The sequence below is a fragment of the Leuciscus leuciscus genome (genome assembly GCF_965113295.1).
Source record: "Leuciscus leuciscus genome assembly, chromosome: 17".
NCBI classification, from domain to species: Eukaryota; Metazoa; Chordata; class Actinopteri; order Cypriniformes; family Leuciscidae; genus Leuciscus; species Leuciscus leuciscus.
In genome coordinates, this window is record NC_138741.1 from 7,817,312 (window position 1) to 7,839,626 (window position 22,315).

General features: G+C 37.8%; 1 protein-coding gene across 1 annotated transcript; it reads right to left on the reverse strand.

Annotated features, from left to right (window-relative positions):
• Positions 1 to 6,238: 6,238 nt before the first annotated feature.
• hhipl2 (HHIP-like 2) lies at positions 6,239 to 21,546 on the reverse strand. Its single transcript, XM_082143236.1, has 9 exons — positions 21,036 to 21,546; positions 14,242 to 14,894; positions 13,171 to 13,314; positions 12,686 to 13,017; positions 10,657 to 10,783; positions 10,307 to 10,452; positions 10,123 to 10,204; positions 8,873 to 8,955; positions 6,239 to 8,137 (listed from the first exon to the last, which is right to left on the reverse strand). The coding sequence occupies exons 1-9, from the start codon at positions 21,381 to 21,383 to the stop codon at positions 7,602 to 7,604; spliced, it is 2,451 nt and encodes an 816-aa protein (XP_081999362.1). The 5' UTR covers positions 21,384 to 21,546; the 3' UTR covers positions 6,239 to 7,601.
• Positions 21,547 to 22,315: the final 769 nt, after the last annotated feature.

The window sequence follows — 22,315 nt, forward strand, 5'->3', positions numbered from 1 at the left end:
TTATATAAACTTAATATCTAATGTTAAAGGGATAGTTCACTTTGAAATTAATTTTTGGTATGTTTTAGCTTACCTCAAGGGCATCCAAGATGTAGGTGTCTTTTTTTCCGCTGTAGTTAAATTTTTTTATATTTTTAGGTCAAACCGTTCTTGTCTGTCAGTCATATAATGCAGGTCTATGGTCACGGTCTCAAAGAGCATGCACAGAGTCCATATTAAAACAATTCCCCGTCGTCCAAATGAAACAATTCCCCATCGTAAGTACACATTGATGGCTTAAGACACGAAACGAGCGGTTTGTGTGAGAAAACGAACAGTATTTATATCGTTTTTACCACTTATACACAGCCATGTCGAAGTGATCTGATCTGACGTGTACGCAGACTGGTGCATAGATATATATACACTAGATGTCGCCTTAAAGACATTCGTTCCAATGAACTGCCGTAGACAAGGCGACACTAGTGTGTATATATCTATGCACCAGTCTGCGTACAAAAGAAGACACCTACATCTTGGATGCCTTTGAGGTAAGCTAAAACATACCAAAAATTTATTTCAAAGTGAACTATCCCTTTAAAGTTTGTTTCTACGTTTGACTTACAGCAGCTCAACAACACTGTGCGCATTGGAATCTTGGAAGTGACGTCAAATTGCGTGTCTCGCTGAGGTTGGGGTTGATCGAGCAGGTCGAATGTCTGACTTCGAGTGGCGTTCCATACGTTATTTCCAAATAGGAGGTGGGACAAATCCATATTCTGAGCAGTCTGGAATATGCAGCATTAGATTCTGTCTGTGACCCAATATTCTCACAGTACCTTCTCTCTCTGGTCCAACAACTGGCTCCTAGTGGCTGTTTAACTAACTTTGTCACTTAATAGTTTTTCAGCTTAAAATAGTTCACCCAAAAATGAAAATTGTCAGAAGATATTTTGAAGAATGTTGGATTGTAAAAAAAAAAAAAGAAAAGAAAAAAGATATTTCTTGAAATATCTTATTTTATGTTGCACAGAAGAAAGAAAGTCATACAAGTTTGGAACATAGAGGGAGTAAATGATGACAGAATTAAAGTTTTGGCTGAACTATGCTTCAGATGCTTTCTTAACTGCTGTTTTCTCACCCCTGTCATTTTTGCTGGGTGTTTATTTTGTTATTGAGAGGAAAGCACGCAGCACATATTTAGATATTGCTCTAAACAGAGTTCTCTCAGCAGTGTGGATGATGTCGAGACGTTCGTTAAAATGTATATTGCTGCAAAGGTATTTCAAACTTCTTTCTAACCAACGAACGAAAAAGAACTTTGCCATGAGTATATCGGGGCATAGAATCACCTTCAGTCACTTATACGTTACGTGTGCAAGTGTATGAGCTCGAGAAATAAGTTGCTGGCTGCAGTTCACTTAATGGCCACCGGTGTCGCTAATAACATTATAATAACATATAAGCTAAATTCTACATATAGCCCCTTTAATATAAATTGAAGAAACAGATGTAACTTGAAATAATTATCTATCTATCTATCTATCTATCTATCTATCTATCTATCTATCTATCTATCTATCTATCTATCTATCTATCTATCTATCTATCTATCTATCTATCTATCTATCTATCTATCTATCTATCTATTGCCATGGTAGAGAAAATTAACATAGTGAAAACGCAGATATCATAAAATACAAGGAAAAATCACGTGATATTGATTCTTTATTGAATTAGTATATTTGCATGGGTTATTGTATCGTATTGTTTTGCATTTGTAAATGTAATTCTTGCTAAATCCATTTTTCCAAGCTTAAGAATCTCATAACCAGGGCAGATGTCTTCTGCCAGCATGTTTGTCGCTCATTCAGTAAACGGGCTCCTCTTAACTGGGAAAGAGAGTTAATAATTTTCTTCCTGTCGGAAGGCTAGCACATCTATGTGAAATATCTCACTAAGATGACAAACTCGGTGAGCAGGATAATGACAATAGCATTTCGGCTTTACTCAATTCTTGAAGCATTTTTCTCCCCTTTCATTTTGTGGTGTCCATTTATATGAGTTACTCATTAACCATTTCAGTCATATCCAAATCTTGGTGATTTTATGGGCCATTTTTTTTTGCAATATGCAAAAGACTGCATGAATTTTTTTTTGGCAATGACTTTTCTGGGGTAGTTCGCCAGGTCTTTCCCCAACCCTCCACATTACATGGCTTGGGACTCACAAACAAACACACACACACTCACACCTATGGACAATTTAGTGTCTCCATTTCACCTATAATGCGTGTTTTGGGGGGAAACCGGAGCACCCAGAGGAAACCAACGCAGACAAAGGAAGAACATGCAAACTCCATACAGAAAGGCCTCCTGGCTCATATACGGGCCTCGAAACCGAACCTCCTTGCTGTGAGGCGACAGTGCTACCCGTTGAGCCACTGTGCCGCCCTTTATGAGTTACTACAGATCTCTACAGTTCTCTTAAAGATTAAGTAAATCTGAAATCAAAAATCCTCTTCCATCATCATTGCTTCCATGAGCCAGGAGCTTAACCAGGCAGAACTGTCCCCATAAGCAGGAATGCTGTCTCAGTCCCTGTGATCAGAGAGGCCTACGAAGGGCCCGGGGGAGAGGGGACCCACCCATGTTAAAGGTGTCCCGAGCCCCTTTCATTTTAGCAGCTTCACTCTTTCAGGTTGCTTTACGTGAATAGTCCTGGCAATTACTGTACTGTAAGTACATAAAAGTGTAGTGCTAGAGGGCAAGTAATTACAGACATAGACAGAGTGACATAAGTCTTTTGTTGTCTTTCAGCCAACCAAATCATCCAAAACATGTTTTTGCATGGATGTTCTCTTGTCTGTCAGGGGTCTTTTGTTGAATTTGAATACATGGGATTGTGGTACCCTCATGTTACCCAGCTTGTTTAAAGTTGTTTTATAGTAAGTAGCATGTCACACTGCTGGGCATTGCTGTCATTGCTGTTAACGGTCTATATATGTTTTAGTGTTTATAGATTATATGCAAACAAACAACATTTGACAGGAAAAAAAAAGAGCAAAGATTATAATTATAAGTCATTATAAACCTGATTTTTCAAATTTGTAAATAAAACAAAGGTTATTTGAGTAAGTTTTACAAGAAAATACTATTTCAGTTTTTCTACTTGTGTTAAATGCCATTTCTTTGTAATTGTTTGTTAAATTAATTAGCAATTTCTGAGTGAAAATTGTGTCTTCTACACAGATTTTTCAGTGACATGCCATTTTAAACCTGTATGACTTTATTTTATCTGCAGAACTAAGATATTTTGAGAAACGTCTCAGTGTTTTTTTATCCACACAATAGGAAGTCAAACCAGTTGCTTCAAATACGTTTCTTCTAAATCAGCCTCAAACTGTATGGGGTCAAAAAACAGGTCCTTGATTCAAAAGTTTGAGAGAGCCTATAGTCTAAATGACTACTTTTTGGAATTTCTATAGTGCCAGTATGATATTTGTCGGGGTTCATGAATCAGCAGTCCTTGTAGGCATCATTGGCCTTGTTGAGTGTAGACAAGTGCACATTATCTGAATAGCAAACAACTTATGCAATATCCACTTTTTAAAGGAATAGTTCGCTTCAAAATTTAAATTCTGTCTTCATTTACTCACCCTCAAGTTGTTTCAAACCTATGAATTTCTTTCTTCTGTTGAACACAAAGGAAGATATTTTGAAGAATGTTGTTAACCAGACAGTTGACGGACCCCATTAACTTCTAGGAAAAAAAATACTATGGAAGTCAATGGGGTCCATCAACTGTCTGGTTACCAACATTATTCAAAATATCCTCTTTTGTTTTCAGCAGAAGAAACTCAAACAGGTTTGAAACAACTTGAGGATGAGTAAATGATGACAGAATTTTCATTCTGAAGTGAACTATTCCTTTAAGATTATGATAAAGATGAAGAAACAACAAAATATAAGTATACCTCAAGACTCAATCTAATAAAAATACATGTTAGAACATGATCTTGGAGTTAGAAATAAAAAGACCCTAAACGGAATAAAGCCAATAGAGAACCAGAGAACCAAGTGAAAATATTTTTTTGCGTGCTGAAGACCCTTTTTTTTTTCTTTTTTGGATAAAAGGGAACCTTAGTGATGTTTTCACCAGTCCGACAAATCATCACCTTTAGGCAATCTCCTAGAGAAGTCCTTAGGATTTCTGCCAAACAAATATGTCTTGCAGTGGCTTTCAGAAACCCAGTTATTAGTTTCAGCTTGTCGTGATACAAATAATCTAGTTCCAGCATGTCTTCTGAAACTTTTGTAATGGTATGCCCATAACCTGTGCTTTAATAACAGCATACAGTAAAGCTCTGGGTGAGAGCACAACAGAGCCTTTCAAGTAAAGATTTAGCAGACTTAGCAAAGTTAGGTTCTGTCAGCATGAAGTTTGTGTTTAGTTTAACTGCAAAAGACAAGCCCTAACAAAGCTTGATTTAAAAAAAAAAATATTGTTTGTGATCCTATTGTGTCACAGCCAGATCACTCGTCCATCAGCATGCCAGTTTATTTTAAAAATGAACACAATCAACCTTTATACATTCACCAGCCACTTTTTTATGTACACCTGTTCAACTCATTTACGCAAATATCTGGTCAGCCAATCACATGGCACCAACTCAATGCATTTGGTACATGGTCAAGGCGATCCGCTGAAGTTCAATCTGAGCATCAGAATGGGGAAGAAAGGGGATATAAGTGAGTTTAAACGTGGCATGGTTGTTGGTGCCAGACGGGCTGGTCTGAGTATTTCAGAAACTGCTGATCTACTGGGAGTTTCACACACAACCATCTCTAAAGTTTACAGAGAATGATCAGAAAAAGAGTAAATATTCAATGAGCGGCAGTTCTGTGGGTGAAAATGTCTTGTTGATGCCAGCATTTAGAGGAGAATGGCCAGACTGGTTCGAGCTGATAGAAAGGAAATGACTAAAATAAGCACTCGCTACAACCGAGATCTGCAGAAGAGCATCTCTCAACACACAACAATCTCTGAACACAACACGTCCAACCTTGAAGCAGAGGGACTTCAGCAGCAGAAGACACACCGGTGACACTTCTGTCAGATAAGAACAGGAAACTGAGGCCACAATTCACACGAGAGCACCAAAATTCAGATGGTTGGGTCAGAATTTAGGGTAAACAACATGAAAGCATGGATGCATCCTGTCTTGTATCAACGGTTCAGGCTGGTGCTGCTGTGTGTGCAAGGCTTAATGCTTAATGGTGTAAGGGATATTTTCTTGGCACTCTTTGGGCAACTTAGTACCAACTGAGCATCGTTTAAACGCCACAGCCTACCTGAGTATTGTTGCTGACCTTGTCCATCCCTTTATGACCAGTGTTCCCATCTTCTGATGGCTACTTCAGGATAACACACCATGTCACAAAGCTCTAATCATCTCAAACTGGTTTCTTGAATATGTCAATGAGTTCACTAAACTCAAACAGCCTCCACAGTCACCAGATCTTAATCCTCTAGAGCACATTTAGGATGTGTTGGAACGGGAGATTCACATCATGGATGAGCAGCCGACAAATCTGCAGCAATTGTGTGATGCTCTCATGTCAATATGGACCAAAATTTCTGAGGAATGTTTCCAGCACTTTGTTGAATCTGTGCCATGAAGAATTAAGGCGGTTCTGAAGACAAAAGGGATCTATCCTGGTACTAACAAGGTGAACCTAATAAAGTGGTGAGTGAGTGTTTGTTTTTAAGTGTTTGCCTATTTTATTTGAACCAATTTGGCCAAACTTATGTACAATTTAGTGTGAAAAACAACCACAATAATAGGCAATAAAATTAATAAACATTTTATTTTACTGATTTAATATCAAATTCATTGATTACAGTTGATGATAATCATAGGTTAGCTCAGGGTTTAAAACATTTTGATGCCAAGGACCCAAATATGATAATCCCCTTGCAACATTCCAACATCCCATCACAGTTGAATTCTTATAATCACCGGGACATCTTACACATGCAAAGACCATTAGATGCAGCACAATACCTTACAAACGCTGCAAAAAATATCTCCGTAAATTTGTGCATTTATATCCACCTTATTTTTGATGAAAGAGCAGGTGCGATCATTTGTGAGGCTCTGTACAAAAACGGCTTGATATTGCAAACTAGTATTTCTCATATTATTTGTATGTATTGTTGTAGTTACAAACACTGGTTTATGGCACAAATAGTTTGACCATTCACTGCATTTTTTTTCTTAGATTTCTTTTTACCTGTAGCAGCAAATAAATCAGAAGTCTTGCACGTTCACAAAAAAATGTTGTAACTCGCGTTGCAAAATAAGGTGGATAGAAGTGCCTATACCATTATCTATTCAAATATGTGAGGTGCATAGTTCTGTCCAGGTGTGTGGAAGGGAATGGAAGGAAGGGGAGGTTATTAGGATCTTGAATGATGGATTGGCCTTTGCTTTGGCCGGATGTTGTCAGTTAAATTATGGCAGATCATCTACATTATTCTCTGCTTGGAGTTTTTGACATACTTCACAGTGATGACTCTGTTGCTGGGGTAAAATTTTATGAGAAATTGTTTTTCCCTTGACCCGTTTTTATTTAATGCTGCAGAAAGTGCAACTATTTTGAAAATCTTTTTTACTTGGCCCTTTATTGGCGATTTGATCTATAAAAAAACACACAAAACAAAACATGTTTTATTAAAAGTGTTTTATTCATTGTTTTGTGAAACAACAGTTAGCAAAAGTAACATTTTCAAAGTGTGCATACTTGTATGCATATATAATGACTAACTTGCATAATTTAAAAGTTTAATTCATTAAAAGTCACATTGCAAAAATTGTGAATTGTATTAATTTCCATTTTTAAGACATCTTTTTTTACCCATTCAGCAATAGTGGTCCTCCTGTAAGTCTGGGATTATTTTTCAGATGGAACTAGTACTTCAAACACCAAGGGTGTAGCAAGTAATACTTAATTTACACCCTCATACAGACTTGGTTTGGATTTGCATTAAATGGAATTTTACTGTAAACAAGCCAAAACACTTTATTGAAAGAACCATTTTTACTTACACCTCCCAAAAAACTTATCATGCATGGTACATAAGTTTGCCTTCTGTCTGTGTCTATTAAAGGCAAAGCAATGCCACTTTGGTTTTACGTTTGAAAAATTTTGGACTTTCTTAGGTATGTCATAAAATTATCACATTTTACAATACAATGTATTTTAGCTTCAAAGAGTTATGTTTAAGAAAGACTTTCCAAAGCATTCTTGTGTTTTTATTTAGAATTTCTCCTTATAATTGTAGTTTCGATCTAAACTAAAGATCATCGCCCCGAACTAATTACTCAACCACAGTCCAAAAATAAAGATCAACATTTGAAGAATGCTCCTGTATTGCATGCTAAACAAAATCAACTGTTGGCGCAAGACTGTTGTGGTTTTTTCTTTGGTCTCTCACATCACACATCTTACTGACCTCAGAGCTGCTATTTCATTGATACATTGTTTGAACAGGATATCTTTGAGTTCTTATTACTGCACTACATTACTACCATCTAATTACTACACCACGCACATGGCTTATTTAAACAGTTTTCTCTTTTTTGCCAGAGGGCTATTTTTAGTCTTTTTGCTGCTGTCTGGATTCTTTTTAGAAACCGTCGCCTTAGGTTTGCTCTTCACAGGTTTCTTCACCTCTTTTCCAGTCTTTTTAGCCTTCTGTAGCCAGACATTCAGCTTTGTCGCCTCTTTTGGTTTCGTTGGTTTGAGCGGTTTGGTTTTCTTTCTTTCCGGGGCTCCTTTTATGGACAGCTTGGGATTGTGAGAGGGCTTTCCTGTGACTTTTTTGGTTTGTAACATTGTCTTCTTCTGAGGATGCGGAGCTTTCTTTAGTGTTTTTGTACTTACATTGATTTGCTTCTCCTTTGGTTGAGTTGTTTTCTTGGGCTTGTCTTTGCGCAACTTTGCCGTAGTGGTTTGGCCCGGCTTTTCTTTCTTTGGTGCAGATGTGGAGGGTTTGGCCATTGTGGGCTGGCGCGTGCCCGGTGGTTTAGTGGGGAGTATGATCTTTTCCAGTGGAGATCTTGTAGGTGTTTCACTTATGCCAAGCACAGTCACTAAAAAAGCCAGTATATTTATACATGTATGAGTCTTTAAGCAGTTCTGTTACATAACACTGGCAATCTTAACCAGGAATGTTTGAAGTTGAATTAATAAATTAATAATAAAATAATATAGAGTGCTGCTTGAAAGTTTGTGAACCCCTTGCAGAATTTGTAAAAAAAAACAAAAAAACAATGCTCTCAATGCATCCTGTTTCCTTTTGGAGCATCAGTGAATGTTTGAACCTTTTTTAATACTTGTTGTGTTTGAGTCCCTAAGTTGTCCTCAGTGTGAAAAGATGGATCTCAAAATCATAGTCACTGCTGGAAAGGGTTCAAATATGCAAAAGATGCTGGAAAACGTAAGAATATGCGGGACCTGGAGGATTTTTCTGAAGAACATTAGGCAGTTTAACTGCTCAGGATAAACAAGGGACTCAAGAACAACCATCACAAAAAAACAAAACAGTCGTGGATCATCCAAGTAACGACACACGGTATTAAGAATCAAAGGTTCATAAACTTTTCAATGGGGTCATTTTTATAAAATCAGCAATTTTTTGATGTTGTGAACATCTTTTATGTAAAATATCTTATTCAGGACAGTACTAAATAAAAAGTAACATGCATTTTGTATGATCCCTCTTATTTTGTTAAAATTATCAATTTTTCACAGATTCTGCAAGGGGTTCACAAACTTTCAAGCAGCACTGTATATATAACCTACAATAAATATGGATAGATTCTTACATTCTCTTGGTGTAAATGGCACTTTCTTCCCTCTGACCTTTACTGGAAGTGGCTTGTTTTTGCATTTTCCTGGAGGTGCTCTCCTGTAAATCCAGACAGACAGAGGGAATGCAGAGAAAATTAACTCCCATTAACCTTAAAAAATGTAGGCCTCCTTTAGTGCCGTGAGGTAAAAAAGACATTTTAAAATTGCATCATCATTTTTCAACACAAATTGATACACAGGGTTGTGTGTGTGAGACGACAAGGACCTCCAACTGCTCTTTTTAGTAATGAATCAATTTTTCTCCACTTGGCTATTTAAAGAGGGATAAAGAATATGGAACATCTGGGATTAATGTATGGTATTGCTATTAGTGAGATTGATTTCAGATGTGCCGATTAATCTCCTGTAGTCTTGCTGGTTCCAGCAGGATTATTTTCTTGATTTTTTTTCTATCAGTTAATTATTTAAAACATCAAACGGCTTATGTTTGGTTGTTTATAGTCATTTCACTCTTTAAATATAAATTTGTCAGTTATTTATCCTTTACTAGATTCATTTTATTTAGAGACAAAATAAAATAATAAATTAAACATTTCACACATCAGACCCCCCCATTTTACAAAATAGCATGAACAAATCATTGAGTTATGATCCGTGATAGATAGATGATAGCCAGATTTCCAGAAGTTTGGATGGAAACCATCTGGTGAAAGCATGCGCCACAGATTCCAAGATTCCAAGATTCCAAAGGAATATAGACCACATGATGCTTAAACTGACACGTCCTGTCCTTTTGTTTCCCAGCATGATGTCTTAACTGAGAGTTATCCGTTACATTTTAAGAACTCTTATAATGGGGAACTTACCCAATCTGTCGATTGGTTATATAGAGGCCATTGCTCAAATAATTTTTTTTTTTTTTTTGTATATTGTTTTTTGGGTGATTTTCCTTATATTGTGACAGGACAGTAGAGAGATGACAGGAAATGAGGTGAGAGAGAGACGGGGGATGGGATCGGGAAAGGTCCACGAGCCGGGACTCGAACTCGGGCCACCCGAGCGCAAAGGCACTACATGTCGGCGCACTGACCACGAGGCCATTGGCGCCGACTCAAAGATTTATTTTGACAGTTCATTTCTTCACTTACTGTACTACCTGCATATTATAGATGGATGGATGGATAAATGGATAGATACAGTAGCTATTGCCTTCATTTGCACGAGAATCAGTGTAAGTTGACAATATGTATCAAAATATACATACCTGGATGGATCCACAAATTTGTAAAGTGTGCCAAAAGGAGACATTGCACTTGGGTAGGAGGTTGCTAGAAAATAAAGCTCTCCTTCAGAAAAAGCAAAAACAAACATATTGTCTGAATGATTTTCAGCCATATTATTGCTTTAATATTCATATTACACCTTTACAGAATTGTGCACAAACCTACCTGCTTCATCCTCAGCAAATGAGATGATGAACTTGTGGTGATGATTTATAAGCCCAGGAAAAGAGCAGGTTGTAGTGTCTCCCATGCACACATTCTTTTCCTTCCAACTCCCAGTTTTCCTCTCCTCCTCCAGAGCCATTAGTTGTCTGAATAAGAAGAACAAAAGGCTTGAATTGTCATCTCTCCCAGACTTATGTTAATTAAAAAAAGAAGTGACCGAATTACCTCGAAAGTAACTCTCATGTACTGTAACTTTATAGTTATTTTATAGAAAATCGAATTGAAAGTTGATTGTGCATAAAAGACAGTTTTTAAAGTTGTTGCAATACTGAACGAGCGTTGGTCCTTACCCACTCATAAAGTCTCCAAAAATATAAAGTCCGTTGAGGTTGGGTGATTCGCATCCTCTATACACATAACCTCCAGTTACGGATTTCCCAACATGGTGTCCATAGGCAAATATTGGAAGAATGTCATCTATTAAAAAAAACAATAAAAAAACACATAGGTGGATTATAGCAGGTTTTGTCATTAAAACAATATGTAAAGAAATGAGAATTTGTTCATTATTTAATTTGACACAGACCTTTACATATTTTCATTAAGTTTCATTCTAGAATATTCTGTGATTTCCTCACCTTTTGTGTTGCTTTGATCCTGAATTGTATTTCTTTCATAAAACACAAAGGCCTGGTTTCACAGACAAGGCTTGGATTAAGCCAGGAGTAAGCTTTAGTTTAATTAGGACATAAGCTTTTATAATCGTGCCTTAAAAAAACATTACTCGTGTGCATCTTAAAACAAAACAATGGCAGTGAAATGTTTTAAGATATGCCATTGCAAGCTGCTTTCAGTTAACACAGCTCAAACATGCATTTAAGTCTGGAACTGGGACTAGGATGTCTGACCTGCTTTGTACAAGAATGGTGATTTGTACTGCTAAGCCCTAAAAAAACATCATAAATGTGGTCCATGCAACTTGTGGGTTATATTCCAAGTCTTCCTATAGCTTTACATTAACGTTGTCTGAGGAGCACAAACATATACGCAATTATTCAATGAAAATTCTCTCCACCGCTGCAAAGCTGCTTTTAGGTTCATTGCACTATTAGACCTGATTTTCACCAAACACCGTTGGTTTTTTTGTGTGCAATGTGACCAATTGCAATTCAGTAGCAAATGAGATTTGAAAGCTATGCATATTATTAGTAAATGATTAATTTTTCTCACACAAGTCTTTCATAGGACTTCAGAAGACAAAATTCAAGATAGAGGGACTAGTTTGAGAATCTGTCATTGTAAATCCCATATTAATTTACCACTGTTCTGAATATTGGGGGCTTTTGATACTTCTTTTTTTTTTTTTTTTTGGGCCTTTTTTTGACCTTATTGATTTAATTTGATTTATTAGACAAAAATAATAGTGAAAAATTCACTCATTTGTCAAGGATAACACAACAAAGTTTAAAAAAACTTGTTTCCATTGTGGTCCTTGCTGTAAATCACAACTTCACTCCTAGAGACAGGTTATCTTGGCACTGCATACTGTTATACTTACAACACTACAATAAGAACACACATTACCAAAATATGCATCACACTTAACCCAAAAACATTAACACAAATGAATCACTAAAACAAACTTATCTAATAGCCAACTTTTAACTTTCACACTAAAACCAACCATATTTAACATACTCTTTACATCTAGAGGCAACTTATTACCCTGAGTATTCAAAAGACCTTCAACCGTACATTGTTTTGAAACAACATAATGCAATATCCATTAGAATCTGCCTAGTATTATAAGTGTTTCTACTTACCCTATAAAAAGGCATAATACAATTATGAAGGAGCTCTTTTATTAATTATCTTGTGTACCATCTTTAATTTAAAGTGCACAACTCTGCTTTCTATAGGTAACCACTTAAGATGTCTAAAATGGGAAGCATCAACATGTGTAAAGCTATTAAAACCTAAAACCAACCATATCAATTTATTTTGAGATCTCTGTAACTCTGTAAATTCCTATGAGAATTTGGCAGTATAAATCACCATCCGCTTTCCTTGTACGGAAAACAGGCTCAGACATTCTGCTTAATATCTTAAGGATTCTATGGAACTGAAAATAGTATTAGTGTTGGAATGACATGAGGGTAAGTAAATCTTAATTTTTTTTTAGTTAACTATTTCTTTAAAATGTTTTGAAAACTTCACCATTTCCAGAAATCAGGATCACAAATTTATGGACTGGCCTGTGGTGTGACGTTCTTCAATAACCAGTTTCATTGAGCAGTAAAAAAATCTTGGAATGCTCAGTTTGATTTGTCATTTTCTCGGACCCAAATGTGTGTGTGGTTATTCTACGGCCCAGCTCACCTAGAGAAGAGTTCTGGCACAGTTTCATATCAAAGCATTCAAAGCCTTCTTTGGCCCTCCATCCATAGTTTCCTCCCTTCACAATGATGTCAACCTCCTCGTATCGATTCTGACCCACATCTCCACAGAAGATTCTCCCTCTGCCATAACGGGTGAGCGGATCGCCTCGATCCACTGAGCAGCGCCACATATTCCTCACACCATAGGCATAGACCTCTGGCTTTGCATCAGGCTCTCCAAGAAAGGGATTGTCTGGAGGAATCTTATAGGGCTTTCCATCTAAACTGCTACCATCCACATCAATCCGAAGCACTTTTCCTAACAATGCTGATCTGAAACATATTTGAATAGCAACACTTTTATGATAACGTGTCCAAGAGGGAGGTACTGGAAAGAGTTTTTTTCAAAGCACTAGGCATGATTTGTGACATTCATAATATTAACTCTACACTAATTATTATTAAATGTTTAAAAACTGTCCTCACCTGTTTTGAGAATTTCCAAACTTCCCAAAAGGGTCTCCTGCTTTTCCACCGTCTCCTGTGAATATGTATAGATATCCATCTAGACCAAACAGAATCTGCCCACCATTATGGTTTGCTGCAGGCTCCTCAATCTCAAGAAGAACTCTGTAAAGCCAGATTTAAAACCGATTAAAATATAAGGAAGATAAATATGAAGTAGCCTACTATTTCCAATGTACTGTCAACTTAAAGGGATAGTTCACACAAAAATGAAATTTGTCATTACTTACTCACCCTTATGTCATTCCAAACCTGTATTCTGTTATTTTTTTTCTTTGGAACAGAAAGAAAATATATATATTTTGAAATGTCTCGCAGTTCTTTTCTATACAATGACAGTTATAGTGACTGTCTGTTTTCAAAAACAATGACGTCCAATGACATTTGGTCATGAGGCACGAGAGAACCAATGAGGTTTGATGTCATTAACATGCAGCTTAACGGGGCGCATCAATTTATGATAGTTTGAAATCTAAAGCACTTTATGTGCTTTTTGAGAACTTGACTATAGGAATTTATGCACAGAGTAAAGGGGGTCGCACACCGGACGCGCAGCTCAGCGCCGCGCAGCGCCACGTCTTTTAAATTCGAACACATTATTCTCTATGAGAGTACACACACCGGCGGCGCCTTTCGGCGTCTGTCTGCGGCGCCCAGCAACGGCTCAGGACCGTGTTCAAAATCCTGCCGCGCCACAGAGCGCCATTTACATAGTTTTATATTAAATTTACATGTATGTGTCTCAAATCGTAGTTAATGTATATACGGACTTCACCCTGTGCTGCAATATACATTTAGTTTTATATGTATTTACAGAAATCAGAAAATTGCTGATGTTATTGGATTTTCAGGTGAGAGTTGGCCTAGACGTGGTGCGGCGCTGAGCTGCGCGTCTGGTGTGCGGCCCCCTTAACTGTGCGGATTTAAAACAACTGGAGTTTAAAAAAAAGATTGCGTATTTTTGAGAGAACCATTCCATATTCCATGTTTTTTGATAGCATATGCATGACAACATGGATCAAACGTATTAACCTCTCTGAGTGGGGGTCTGCCATGTTCATGTCATGAGCTGAGACCTTCATTTCGCTGATGCGAACTTTCTCCAGTTTGCCGTTGATCAGAATGGAGTAGTAGATGAAGAAGCGGCCATTGTTTCTGTACTTGGGATGGAAGGCGAGACCCAGGAAACCTCTTTCATCTCCCAGCCACGGTGTGGTCAACACCTCCCCGCTGATGTCCAGGAAGGGCTGCTCCAAGCGGCTGCCATCTCTCAGATACACCCATACAAAGCCTATCTGCTCTGCCACGAACATGCGGTGGGTGTCATCTCCGCTGTGGAGCATCAGCACGGGGTTCCTCAGCCCATTGGCAACTTCTGTCAGGCACAGCTGCAGGCAGCCTCTGGGGTCCTCCACCACTTTGCCCAGATTGCTATACAGGTTATTGTTCCTCAGGACATTGGGGTAGCAGTAGTCCTGGTCAGGGAGATTAATGAGGTTACAGAAATGCGAGCGGTCTTTCTCACACGTCTCCTGCAGGGCCTGGCTGTTGGTTAGGTACTTCACCACAGAATGGCACTTGCTGTGAAAGTCTGAGCAGTAAGTGAAGCACAGTCCTGGTAGGTGGCGCACTGGAGTGTACGGGTCTTCAGCATCAAACAAGTGTGCTGCGTAAGGAGAACACTCCTGCAAAAGAGCAATACAAGTAAGAAAATACAACTAGACTTTTGACCTTTTCTGAAGCTTATACTGGCCCACTCAAAAGAGCCCACCCACAAGTCTTTAAAACGGGTGCCCAATCCAAGAGTTCAGTTCCAACCAGTGTTGTAAGACCAGATTTGAGTCCATCTTGAGCCTGCTGAAAAATCCAGCATTGTTAGTTACCAGCATATGGTATGTTTTGCATGCTGGGACCAGCATGGGATGCTGGTTGTTGGATTGTTGGCCCCCAGCATAAAAAAGAAAAAGTGCAGGTGGACCAGCTACACCAACTCAGGCACTGTTTACACCTGGTACTGAGATGCATTTTGGTCGAACGGATCACAAGTAGACAAGGGAGAAACATTCCCATCTCTTTTGTCCACTTTTGGACCACATCTGTTCTGATTTCTTCAAAGGGAGGGTCTATGGCCGGGTAAATGTATGTTTTTCTTTCGGTCTAATGGGCAAAATAAGCTTGTGCAATTTACATATGAACGTGCCCGAAGACGTCGGAAAAACATACGGGAGCATCAGCTTTCGTTTCTGCTCTGAAAGCCACAAGACCACACCGAACGCTGTGAGTGTTTGTTAGAAAGAATGGTGAGAGAACATTGTGCTTGGCATGTTTTTCATCCTCAAACCAAATTTGGGACTTCAGCCGACAAAGTTTAAATCCCATCTGGCTAGTGCGCTTCCCGTAATGTTTATGAGTTAGGTCAGTAGGCGGTTTTTGTGGCTTTTTGAACGCTTTCGACCTCATGAGCGTCTACACTACGAAAGCATTCTGGTCGAATGCGTTTTTGACCACCTCCGGAAGTGGTCGAAAGTGGACAGCCTCAAAACTTTTTAAACCCGTTAACACCTCTATCTAGAGCTGTCCCTCTTGTCATCAGATTGAACAGGGCCTCAGTATTTGGACCTGGTCTTGAATCAGGGGCTGTTTACACCTGGCCACTTCATGCTCTCAGATCGGATAGCTATCTGATTTATCAAAACGATTCCATTTACACCTGGTCACATAAATGTGTTTTTGCGAAACGGATTTAAAGCAACACTATGTAACTTTTCAACCTTCATAATATATTTCCAAGATCCTTGTGATGGTACATCGACTTACAATAGGTTGAATGACACGTCTGCCATGGCCTGACAGGGTCTGTATCGCTTTTACTGGCACTATGTAACTTCGGGGTTCGGGTAGTAACCAGAGCACAAAAAGAACTACAAAATTCGACTGCTTTACGGCATACCCCACCACTTCCTCAAATTTGGACGTGAGAGGCCAACCAGTGTTTTTTAATGCTAAAAAAAAAAAAAAAAAAAAAAAAAAAAAAACGTGTGAGAGCGTTGTATAGGCTATTTGTTATATCCAGATATGACGACGCGCTGGAACACGCATCACCGCAGATGAGCAACTGCATCAAGCCAACGTGCAAACTATCGCAAATCAAAGTGAAAGTAAGTCGCAGACGCTTAACACACAATCTTCATCATTAAAAGTAAAGACACGAAATTATCTTACCAGGGCTGTTACTGCTCTCTCTTATTGCGGTCTTTGATTTTGAAATTTTAGCTGATGTTCTATAAAATGCAGCTCATATCTGTTGCTTTCGGTGACGTGCACTCCATTAAATCTGCATATAGCGCGAGAATTGAAGATCGAATTTAAATCCGTTTCGCAAAAATACATTTATGTGACCAGGTGTAAATGGAATCGTTTTGATAAATCAGATAGCTATGCCTCACGAATTAGTTTGTCAGCTGAACTCAGGTGTTGTGAGGTGTATTTATCACGTAGTCCTGAGGGATATCAGACGACGCTGTTGACGTTGATTCCTGCGATTATCATGAGAACAGCTTTCAATATCTCACATAATTATCATAAATAAGCCTAACGTAGAGGTTGTAAATAGTGTAAACGAGCACAATTTGCAAACTATTATGATAAATTGCAATAATCATGTCTAATGACATCATAACGGCCAATGTTATGAAATAATGCGACGTACATTTAACTTAATTGATGTTATCTGGCATTTTGTAATATTTACATTACAATAAAAACAACACAAATTAAATTATACAGTAGGCCTAGACTATAGACTATTTACTTGTGATTTAGCTGCAATCATGTAAAAACGTTATAATATAATATATTTACGACAGTGCAAGTATTCCACAGCGACTCTAGGGGTCGCTGTTTGACAAAAACACAATTTCTACTTAGTGTGGCTTTAAATCCGATCTTCAATTCCCGCGCTATATGCAGATTTAATGGAGTGCATGTCACCGAAAGCAACAGATATGAGCTGCATTTTATTGATCATCAGCTAAAATTTCTAAATCAAAGACAGCAATAAGAGAGAGCAGTAACAGCCCTGGTAAGATCATTTCGTTTCTTTACTTTTAATGATGATGATTGTGTGTTAAGCGTCTGCGACTTACTTTCACTTTGATTTGCGATAGTTTGCACGTTGGTTTAATGAATAGATGCTCTGCTTCTCATCTGCGGTGATGCGTGTTCCAGTAGTGTCGTCATATCTGGCTATAACATTACATATAGCCTATAACACGCTCTCACATGCTTATTTTTTTAGCATTTTTCGGAGGAGTACAATTTACATATGTGGTTTCAACAACCAGATGCATTTACACTTGTCCAATTTCGTCTGGAATGCGGCCCAGACCACCTCCTGAAGTGGTTTGAGCGATCGGATTCAAATCCGTCTCGAATGCGTTTCGGAGGGCATTTAGTCAAGTCAAGTCAAGTTTATTTGTATAGCGCTTTTCACAATACAGATTGCATCAAAGCAGCTTCACAGTATTAAATTAAAATAATACTGATTAAAATATTTACACCTGGTCTTTTCACGATCGGATAGCTATCCGATCTGAGAAAACGCATGAAGTGGCCAGGTGTAAACAGCCCCTCAGTGTCATTGTGTCTCTGGAACATGCTATAGAGGTTCACGTGACACTGATGCAAAACCAGGCTTCGTTTACCCTAAAGGAAAGCCTATTTACACTGTCTGAATTCTGGTCTTGGTCTTAACTCTGACTCAACCTTTTCAGGTATTGGCCTGGACTAAGACTCGAATGAGCTGGTCTCGACTACCATAGATATCATATAATAAAGGTTAGATGTCTCGTGCGCGCTGCTGGCCAATGGAGCTCGACGTCCGCACACGGCAGCCATCTTACCACAGGGTGCTCGCTCACTCGTAACATGGTGCATGTACTTTTAAATAACCATAACTTGCTAAATTTTCTACCGATTTTCAAACGGTTTGGTTTGTTATAAACGTCAGCGATGTAGTTATGACACTGCATACATATGAATAATTATAACAATGGACTTCCATATGAAAGAATTATAGCCACGTTAATAACGTTTGTAAGAAACCAAACCGTTTGTAAATCCGTCAAGATTTCAGCGAGATAAGAGGATTTGTGTGCGTGCTGATCACTTACCTTAATTCACAGCTTCCCTGTGGCAAGATGGACGTTGGTGATGCCGGAAGTGACTCCGCCTTAAGACATCTAGCCTTTATTATATGATATCTATGTCGACTACAACACTGGTTCCAACCCTGTTCCAACACACCTGATCAGGGCCGCGGGAAGAGGTTTTAGGTTGGGGGTGCTGATTTTTTTTTTTTTTGGGGGGGGGGGGGGGGGGGGGGAGATAGGGGCGTCACCACTTTTGAATAAGAAACAATATCAAGACTATAAAACTCCTCAAAAAACGTGCACACACTCAAACCTGACTGCACATCACATTTTTGACTTTATTGATTCTGCTTTTATTCCGGAGTCCCTTTTATTTTATTGCTCCGGAGTCGCATATCAGTCACAAAATGCGCCACGGGGAAGAAAAAAACATCTATTAGCCTAAGTCGCACTGGACTAAGTCGCATTTAAAAAAAAAAATTATTTCACAAAAAAAAAAAAAAAAATGTTACAGACAGTCCGTTACGGACGTGAGCGCTCTAAAGCGGCACTAAAATAATGTTTTAAAACTTTCACAGAGACCTCAAACTGAAAGCACAAAGCCTGTCTTTAAATTTAATTTCGTTTTGTATTAATTGTATCTTAATTTTAATCGATGTTTCATCAACAAATTGTCTGGATTTAATAAGAAGTAGCCTAAATATAGGCTATTAGAAAATAAATAATGAGGATACGGAGGCGCTGGCGAACCTGGAGCTCGTCTCATAATGAAACTCAGCGTAGGCCTATAAGGTAGCCTATTGCCTCACAGACCTGAGACATATAGATAGCTTGAAATGTCTACTTTTAAGCAGAACAATTCAAAACGAAAGAAAACAGACTGCGCTGCTTATGTAATTCGTATGAAATGTGCATTTCTCTCTGGCGCTGCGAAGATCGCGAGTCGTCAACTTCATCTGTCTAGCTGACACTGACATAAAAAAAAAAACTGTTTTATTAGTAAAAAATTAAAATGTCTCCTGCTATATTTTACATATTTGCCTGTTCCTTACAAAACACTGACAGTGGGTTGTTGTTGTTTTTTTAGCAGCTGCGGACAAATTCTTTCGACACACACACACACACATTACGTAACACTCTGCGCTTATGTTTTAAAAAGATAATTTAACATATAAATAACAATTTTTAAATAGCCCACTTAAAGTGTTTATTACAAATAAATGACTAAATGCTAAAAATTTATACATTTTAATGAACAAACATATGCGTTGCATTTACAATTCTGTGAAAACAGGGGGTGCTGCAGCACCCCCAGCACCCCCACTTCCCGCGGCCCTGCACCTGATTGTAGTTATCAAATATTCCTGAGGAGCTTAATTGGTTCAGGTGTATTTAATTAGGTTTGGAGCAGGAAGGTATATCTCCTGGAACAGGATTGGCACTCCTACCCTGTAATATGACTTGGGTCCCACTTTAAATGTAGGCTACTGTAAGATGATCCCCCAGTGAAAATTACAAGTAAAATCACTTTTGAAAGGTATCTGTACACATTTTTAAAAAAGCCTGATGAGGTATCATTCATATCTGTATAGATTGGCCAGTGATAGCCTCGCATTTTTATATATTTATTATTTCCATGCGATGCCTCATGCTTGCCACGTGACACCGCTGCCACAATATGGCTATATTACTGATGTGTTGGTTTTAGTTCATTTGTATTTATTCAAAACATTCCCAAACACTTGTTAAATAGGCTATATATCATGAAATCTGATATTACGATTCTCAAATATGTGTAAGAAAATGTATTTTGTTGTTTAAACACCTTTATAATTATATTTTAGTAGATCTATAAAGGTTAGTTGATCTGCAATTCAGAACACTAAAAAAATTGCTGCCTTAATTTAAGTACAATCAAATTGGATGGTTTGGATTAAAATGGCTTAACTTTGCTTTTGCTTTACAACACGTGGTGGCTAAATTCATCAACTTCTCTCAAAAGACATGAAAGTATATCGTTGGTGAACTGGGAAAAGAATAGAGGACTATTATTGCCGCTTCTATAGACAGTGAGTACTTTACAAACTAAACAAATACATATTTTTGCTAGTAGGCTAATATGCATTTAAATATCAGAAGAATAAAATAAACATGTGAGCGTGAGCGCGTCCGTCTCTGGCTCAAACCAGCTAAAGCGCGAAAGCAGATTTGAATTTAGCAGATCGCTGAACGTGCAGAACTGAACGTTCCAATCATACCTGTGTGATCGTATCAAATGTAAAAATATTATAATTATAATAATTTTTATTATTTTTGGAATCTGCATTCAAAATATATCTAGCTCAAAAATCTGAGGGGGCAAGTACAACAAACAAAATATAATATGATTTGGGGGTTTGTTCAAAAGCTGTCATATCTAACCAAATGATAGCCTAGTAAAATTACGCTTGTCTTACCCAAGCACTAATAAAATAATTTACTGTAAATTTCTGCTTATGTATAACTGTATGCAGCCGCACGTCTACTGGGAAGAGCAGCAATAATTTAAACAGGTGCAACTTAGCCTATTAATATTTTCTCACACACACAAGACAAACATTTCAAAAACCACGTTAATAGGCTACATCAGTAACAGTTGAAACGTCATCATAATTGTTCACAAAATATCAGACATACCTGACACATAATATCTTTTACCAAATCCCCGCACACTGCATATTCTTCTTCACCAATCAGGTCCATTATGTCCCAGTATCTCGTTGCAATATTGTTGTCCGTTTTTTGGTCACAGCAACCAAATTTCTCATAGTGCCTGCAAAACTCAAGGTGGTGAGGGGGTTTGAAAGGTGGCCGGTAGTCCAAACACTGAGGATGTGCCAAAGTATGTCTCAAATAAGAGAAGTAAATTATTATAATGAGGTGTGTGAAGAGTCCTTGGAGCCATGCAGTCCTCTTGGTCAGGAAACTCACCTCAGGGTAATTTACACTATGATGATGATTTCGTGAATCCGGCGCTCTCGGCATTTTTCCCGTGTGCCTGGGAGTGAAGGAGTGTGTTTGCTCTTGAGCGTGTGTGTGTGTACGGAATTTTGCTTAAGCTATATGCTGTGTGCGAGCGTGCGCGCGCCGCACTCTTCGTTAAATGTGCGCCTTTGATTACAGGATATCGTATTCTTACCCTATGCTAAATTGGTGATGTACAATATTTGTAATTGGCCTATAAAACGACCATATATATATATATATATATATATATATATATATATATATATATATATATATATATAATAATTTAAATACAATTCATTTTTAAATTCGATACATTTCTGATATACAATATCTAATATCTGATTCATTTTATGAATAATTAATTGTTGTTTTTTCTGTCAAGACTTTTGGTATAATAATTTATTACATTACCTTTAATGAAATCGATGTAAATTTTGTTTTATACAAAAATAAGTTATAAGTACGACGAAATATCAACAATAAAATCACATAAAACAAATGAATCAAAAGAGAGCCATCCATGCTTAACAAATAGCCTACCAGTGAAGTTACATTTAAATTATTTTAAAATTAGGCTATATTTCTTTACAGTTTTGTTTTATTTAATTGCATGAATCAGGATTAGTTTCTACTGTGTTTATGAAATTAAGAATTCCACCACAATTCAGTTGCCAGGTAGATGAGTAGATGTTCCGAGCAAAAACTCCCGTTGATTTCCTGAAAACAAACTCATGTGTGCCACCTAGTGGGGGAAAAAATCGTATCTTATCCAAAGCATTGCTTCCTTGCAACTGGTTAACTTTCAAAACTGCACAGTTTCTGTGTATTATGTTTGTCTTAAGAAGAAAGTCAGTATCGCACATGCATAAGTCACCTGTCCTCTTCAATGACAGACGAGCTCAAAGATAGCTCTTGATCCTAGTGATCCAGCATCATGAACTGGAAAG

Coding starts and splice junctions, on each gene's coding strand:
- hhipl2 (XM_082143236.1), bottom strand. CDS start 21,383: ATGCCGAGAGCGCCGGATTCACGAAATCATCATCATAGTGTAAATTAC. Junction 8,956..10,122: donor AAATTTGTGGATCCATCCAG/GTATGTATATTT, acceptor CTGGATTTACAG/GAGAGCACCTCCAGGAAAAT. Junction 8,138..8,872: donor GCCATTTACACCAAGAGAAT/GTAAGAATCTAT, acceptor TGGCTTTTTTAG/TGACTGTGCTTGGCATAAGT.